The following is a 7,425-nucleotide window of genomic DNA, read 5'->3' as shown; positions in this document are numbered from 1 at the left end:
TATATCTCGCGTCTCTTTCTACGTTCTGGAAGCAACTTGCTAGCCCATACTATTGCAAGGCTTCAACATGGCTGCTGTTCATTGTCGTCAGATTGTCTGCTGCTTTTCATTTACCGAGTTATACCGAATCATGAACGTTCCATCTAGATAGTTTATTGGATTACACTCATTTGGTCTGGATTAATCTCTTCAATTATCTAAAAATCAATATTGTGAAATGATTGCTTCTACTTATACCTCGACTTTTTTTCTAGGCTTATTACATTTTATTCTTAACTTGTAGCATGCAAGATAGATGCAAAATCTAATTGTCATGTCGTCTCCTTAAGAAAGTTAGCTGGCAAAAGGTTGCAATTGATACTAAATGTGAAAACTAATGGTGAATATCACTCTCAGCGATTTTCCTTCCATATCATACTGGTATAAAACATTTAAGAGGCTACGATGTACACCAGTTTTTGCTATTGGCAGGTTTAAATTTTATTTATATCAGAGTGCATGCCATATAAGGATAGTCTTGCTTAGGAAAAGAAATCGGAGAAACTGCTTTATGTGCAAGGGAATGTTTGTATGCACAAATGTAATGCTGCATCCACCTACATGATATAAAAATAATATAAAGACCTAATACACACGTGAGGTTTAAAAGGTAAATAGTTTAGACAGCTATATTAAAACAAATTATAAAAACAGTATTGACGTGACTCGAGAAGCCAATGGCACCACAACCACAAATTTATACGGACATTTTCGTAGGTGATGATTCTTAGGAATATTGTGTACCAAATATATTGATGCCATTCATATTAGTAGTAGTAGTTTCTTAGATATTCTACTTGTCTACTGTTATGAGTGGTTCGCTCTTCTTCCTAGCCGACCATAGACAGCAAAGTAACTATGGGAGATGTACATGCCTTAAATCCATTTAAAGAAGACAACAAGCCCAAAACACCCTGTTCACAAAAATATCCATATAATAAGTTATTAAAGAATAATATCTAAAAAATAGCAAGATCATCGCCTTAAGTTAAGAAATTTTACAGTGGCAAATATGCGAAACTATCCCTGTCACCTTACGACGCTCCAGCCAATTGTTTTAAATGCGATATGTTTCAACAATGAGCCTTTCAGTTGGGAGCTGGTGAGGGAGGGCCGTGAATGGGGTAAGGGCTGAGCTTTACTCGAGGAAAAGATTTTTCTTTTACCAGAAGAGAATTTGATTCATGAATAACATCATGACTATAATTATCTCTCTTTTACTACAAATCCCTACGCATAAGGGCAATAATATATTTCAAGCTAATTGGGGACATTACATTTCTATAAAACCGCAGACCACTTCCACCCTGCTAAAAGTGAAAACAAAATTGCAGACGAGGATAATTCTAAGGTAATGCAAAGCCATATGGTAATGGATTGGAGTGTACATTGCGGATCTGTTTTACACCTTAGCTTCAAAAATTCATGATCGTAAGTTAGAGAAGTGGTGTTTGGTAATTTCATATTACACGTTTGAAAAACATACTTCAGCAAGAAATGTGTTCATTTGTTTATACCTGAGTTTAGTGATGAGTAGCAGGCGAGTAATTCATTAGCCAGTGCTTGCCTATACAGGTAATAAGCCTCTTGAAGACAAATTGAATTCTGGACAGCATTACTCAACCCTCGAGCTGGTAACTTTTACTGAGAATGAATATAACTTTGTATTTGATATTTTTAGATATAATGTTTACTTTTTAAGTCTAAATGAAACTGTTGTCACTTGGATTACGGAGTTTTCACTAGAAGTGAGGACAATTAAACAACGTCATGTGCACAAGAAACACACGTTGAACTCGGATATCGATATAAAGCGAAGATTTCAAGATCATTCAAATTTGTTCGGCAGCTTGATCGGCTTGTAACTTAGACGTGGCTTGTAACTTAGACGTCACTAACACTTTATTAGGTAAAACAAGGAACTCCTGGATTGCTTTCATGATAAATGGAAATCAATATAAACGAGAGAGAGAGAGAGAGAGAGAGAGAGAGAGAGCAGATGATATGTTGGGACGTTGGTGCTGTTTTTTCCCTTTGTTGTCGCTGTTGTTCTTATTGGCTTTCTTTCTGTTGCTTGTCTAGAGTACAACATGGTTAAGCTAATTGAACCTATTATTTAAACGAATAAGGAACTACTAGTAATTTTAAAGAGAGAAAAAAACCGAGGTTAGAAAGGAACAGCAGTTAGAAAGTGTTTTCAGATTTGTCAGTTTAAATGTCGATGTCAGACCCGCCAGTTGCATTCATTATTCGCATAAAGAAATAATGCAACCCTTTTCTCTTAGAATGTATAGAAGAAATACAAACGATAATGTCATTTTAATTTCGGTCTTTAAAATAAATGATAAGCCAAGAGATTATCACGATTAATCCATATATCAAATGCAATATTCTTCCTGCAGAGTTACAATATGGCGGCTCACGGTGATTGCTCGCTTCATCACGAACTACCACGTGATATTGCCAAGATCTTGGTTATCCTAGCGCATGTATCTAATTTTGAATCACTAATGAGACATATTGAAAGATTAGAGAGAAAGTTACTTTATATGATTTGAAAAACTGTATTAATGAGTTCGAGACTTAACTTACATTTCTTACAACATTAACGACGAACCACTTTCGGATGTAGATCTCGCAATACTGTTGACCCAGTTATTAGCTGCATTGAACACGATTTTGTTATTCATTTTCTTTTGTGCCCTTAATTAACTATTATAATTTTCTTTTACAGATTTACACATCCTTTTCTGGAAAGCAGTACCTGGTGAACATGGCGCTGAATGCCACAGAATTCTCCTTCACGACTGAACCTTACGGTATGCACTGCTATGATGACATTGTTAATCAAACAAATGCAACAAATGGTAGCGTCTCAAGGAGACCTGGGGATATTCCGGTCATCCAGATATTCCTAGTTACATCATATGTTCTGATTTGTATCTGCGGCCTTATCGGGAATTCGTTAGTCATTTATGTTGTTTTGCGTTTCACAAAGATGAAAACTGTGACAAACATGTATATTTTGAATTTGGCCGTATCGGATGCCTTATTTCTGATCAGCCTCCCATTCTTAATACCAACAACTATTCTGGAGTATTGGATGTTTGGGACGGCTATGTGTAAAATATATTTTGTCTTGTTTTCAATAAATCTCTTTACAGGAGTATTCACTCTTACTGCCATGAGTGCAGATCGATATCTTGCCGTTTGCCATCCAGTTCGTTCGGTCTATTATCGCACTTCTCGTATGGCATTCTTCATGTGTCTAATCATTTGGGCCATCTCCTTTCTAGTCATGCTACCAATTATTCTCTATTCAACGACGGTCCCGAATCAGAAATATCCCGGCAAGAACACGTGCACCATAAGCTGGCCAAGTGGACAAATAATTCCTCCAGATAAGGCATTCACATGGTATACGTTCCTGCTAGGGTTCGCCATTCCTGTAGGATTGATCTTGGTGTTCTACGTATCGGTTATCTTACGTCTTCGTACGGTTGGACCAGCCAAGAAGTCAAAAGAGAAGAAGAAATCACATCGAAAGGTTACCAAAATGGTTTTAGCAGTGATATCAGTTTACGTCATCTGCTGGCTGCCATATTGGGGTTTTCAAGTTAACCTCACCTTGACGCCCAACAGTCATCGTCCATCAGCCTGGCAGATATATCTTTTCAACGGCTTTACTGTCCTTACATGTGCAAACAGTATGCTTAACCCCTTGCTATATGCTTTCCTAAGCGAAAATTTTCGCAAAAGTTTTCTCAAGGCGTTCAGATGCCCTAAATCAGCAGAGCTTGGAAAGTCTGCATGTGTGGAGAACAGTGTATTTCCCCGTTCCAAAAATCAAAAGGACAATAGCAAGAACGTAGAAAAGTATGAGTTTACGTCAATGGGCCGTACCGATGCCACAGTACTGAACAATTATAACATGACTGTCCTAAATGATAATAACACAACAACGATCACCATGTATGTGGACAAGGAGAGTCAAACAAAACGTAATGAGTTAGAAGAGGAAGACGGCGAAGAAGACTGACTAGACAAGAATTCCAAAAGCACATATCCTTTTGATTGGTAATTGTTTTGGACCTAACATATTTCGATAGTCAATAAAACTTCAAGCCTCGGGAGATGATGGCACCAAAGAGACGGAGCTCCGCCCCATAATAATTAAGATATTTGACGTTTGGGACATCAATTTCATATTCAGCTTTGAAGGTATATTCTTTGCACCATTATAAATGCTGACTCCGATGCTTAATACCATTCATTAAATCCAAGATTCAGCTCTTCCCGTCCTAATTTCAAGTTCCCCCTCACGACGGAAAAATCGGGTAGTGTGTCGTACTAGATTTTGGCATGCCATTGAAGATAAAAAGGGAAAGCATTCAAAACGTTAGCTACAGAAAAGTCATAAAACTTAGCATACTATACAAAATGATCTAACCTTTAATCAGGATTCTGAGACTGATCATCGTTAAACACATCTAAATTTAACAGCGGAAGATATACTTATTTGCTAGAATCTGACGTTTTCATAAAACAAATGTACGCCTAGAATAATGCATTGGCGGATTAAGAGTCACATGACATGAACTAGATGGCTGAACGCTAAATGGTATATGTACTCACTCAGCGGATACAGTGTGTCTAATGTTCGATGCGTTTGTTGTAATGAAAGAGTACTATTTGGAGTCAACATCACTAGCGATATTGTCTAGTATAATGCCTGCAGCTGGTTTGGATTTTCGGGGGTTGCAGTGTTAGATCAATGGAAACGTAGTCAAACGGAAGCTGGGTCACTGGTGCTGAACTGGGCTTTGGTACTGCATGTGTCCCAGTATTCGTGTTGTCTGGAAATTTGGCAGTGATGTGATAAATGGTGATTGGCGATGTGTATATAGATGCTGGACAATTCAACAGGATAGAATTTCATGAAATCAAAGTCGATTTTCTGAATAATGTGGCGCTGTATCTGTTGGAGGCAAAGGTGTTACTACAGCTGTTTACGTGGTTTGGCTGGACGGAGTGAAGTCTGCTGTTCGCAAATGTTTGGGTTTTAGATTGTTCTGTAGATCGTAGTTATGCATAGTGACATCTGTACTGATGATAATAAACCATTTGTTATGAGAAGGTTTATCATATCTTGTTAGGAAATGACTTTGGCCACCATCAATTCTTGTTGTGAAATGTTTTGACTCATAAGTGTCTTTCACACCCGGTTATAAAGAGTTCACGCCCCCTATTCGAATGTTTTACTCCCAACGGTGTAGATCTTGTCTACAACATAGAGGAAGGATGTGAGAGGTCCGGAATCAGCTGTAAAGGAGGTGAACACTCATGAAGTCTGACGGAACGAACTTTATTATTATAACCATTGATATAAAAATGTGCATTCTTCATAAACAAACACATCTACATAAATTTTACTTCTTGTATATTTTAAATACACAAAAATACAATATTTTTTCAAACGTACCAACCTCATATAATTCTAGAATTTCCATCCTTTAGAATATCATGGAAATAACTAAATATCAAATAAATTGTCGATGTCCAATGTTTCAGGCTAATACAACATGTACTCTACTGAGTGTTGGACCTTAAATATAAAAACATTTTGTTATTTAACTTCAAGACGTTTTATTTTCTAAATTAATGATCATGAAGCATGAAGTTGGTAGCGAACTAGTTTTTAAATAGGCAATTCTATGATTGTAAATATAAATTCCTAATACAACTTAACTTGCTAATACAGGAACGAACCAACTAGGTAGAGCCACATCTTCCTTATGTGCGATTTGGGAGATCATTCTCAACACCAGTAAATGATATCCGCTTTCATGCTTGCTCATCTTATTATAATCGCTGGCTGTGCACCTTTTCAATCTCCGTCTGACTTCAGAGTCCATCGCCTGTCTAAACCCTGTTCTCTGGGTTTATATAATATTTGTCTGCATCATATCGTTTTTTCTTTGCTGTTGTTTTTTATTTCATAAAACAGATGTACTTAATTGATACCGACAGCAGAAAGGACTTTTGTCTGCTCAAGTAATCCTTGTCGTAATGTTATTGTAAATTTACTTACTTTGAAAATAGGAAACGAGTATACTGCGTTACCACAATCCGAGGAATTTTACAATTCCATGATTAAACAACACAGTCTTTATTGCAATAAAACATATTTGAATTACAAGAACAAAATAATTGCTTTCAATACAATTTGCTGGAAAATTCAATACTTGGGCAGAATCATTAAATGCATGATAGCCTTTGGAATATTTGTCACAAACTAGAAAACGAATACCTCAATAATGTAACTGAAATCCTGACATCACTTGATTTTGATTTTTGAAGATAGCAATGCCCTTTCAAAAAGAAACTTATTCTTCGTGTTCTTGGATTCGTTCTTCTTCAGTGACCATATACTGTGTTCTTGGATTCGTTCTACTTCAGTGACCATATATTTGGTTCTTGGATTCGTTCTACTTCAGTTACCATATATTGGGTTCTTGGATTCGATCTACGTCTGTGACCATATATTGGGTTCCTGTATTCGGTCTACTTCAGTGACCATATATTTGTTTCTTGAAATGTTCATGTCCAAATTCGTGTGATGGAGTATCCTTAAATACAAGATACAGTCTAAAGACCCATTTGCGTTTAAAAAAAGAAATAGTAATTTCCATAAACTATTGAAATTGAGCCAATTATACGAACATATTGTCGGCCTCTTCCTACAGGAAAATATATGTACACTTGCTAATAAAAACCGTCGCTTCAGTGGTGAAAGAAAGAACTTATGTGACATAGTTGGATGAGCCAGTTGCGGAAGCTCAACAGATAGTGGCTTAACAACGCCCTACCAATGTCCACAACTGTGCAGTGTGGGTTGGCTTAATTCCTATCAGACAACCCTTTTGTTTGAATAGGAGGGGGTCCCATAATTAAGTTTTGAGGGGAGGGGGTAATTTATGGCCTCGTAAACACTAGCTGCGTTATAGCAATGTTTCTAATGCTTTACTCACAGTAATGTGTAAAATATATCATTACGAATTAAAAGGAAAACATATTTAATAAATATTGTTACAGAGAAAATTATCGTTGTAAAGATATTTAATTCGTCTAGAAGGAATGTGTTTACTCCTAACTGAAAAGATTTGATGTCCTTACGGTAGTACAATAATTCAAACACAATTATGATTTGTTTTGATTAGGCCAATTTCCTCAAACAACTGTTTGCTCTGATATCCAACCTACTATCAGACGGCCGCGAATCACATTTACAACTTGCCTAGCTCGAACAGATAAGAAGTGATAGCAGGACTTGCAGACTACTCAATGGCTTCAATTATTATTATTATTATTATTATTATTATTATT

At 36.6% G+C, this 7,425-nt stretch overlaps 1 protein-coding gene across 1 annotated transcript; it reads left to right on the top strand.

Moving 5' to 3' along the window:
* Positions 1-2,777: 2,777 nt before the first annotated feature.
* On the top strand, positions 2,778-6,316 carry LOC149774378 (somatostatin receptor type 2-like). Its single transcript, XM_089945351.1, has one exon. The coding sequence runs from the start codon at positions 2,813-2,815 to the stop codon at positions 4,076-4,078; it is 1,266 nt and encodes a 421-aa protein (XP_089801477.1). The 5' UTR covers positions 2,778-2,812; the 3' UTR covers positions 4,079-6,316.
* The last annotated feature ends 1,109 nt before the right edge of the window (positions 6,317-7,425 follow it).

This window comes from Sinohyriopsis cumingii, unplaced genomic scaffold (assembly GCF_028554795.1).
Source record: "Sinohyriopsis cumingii isolate HCF-2022 unplaced genomic scaffold, ASM2855479v2 utg000262l, whole genome shotgun sequence".
Lineage (NCBI taxonomy): Eukaryota > Metazoa > Mollusca > Bivalvia > Unionida > Unionidae > Sinohyriopsis > Sinohyriopsis cumingii.
Note: the sequence above shows the minus strand (reverse complement) of the source record. Positions and strands in the feature narration are given on the sequence as shown.

Excerpts from the sequence above, each read along its gene's own strand:
- LOC149774378 (XM_089945351.1), top strand. The coding sequence starts at position 2,813 with ATGGCGCTGAATGCCACAGAATTCTCCTTCACGACTGAACCTTACGGT.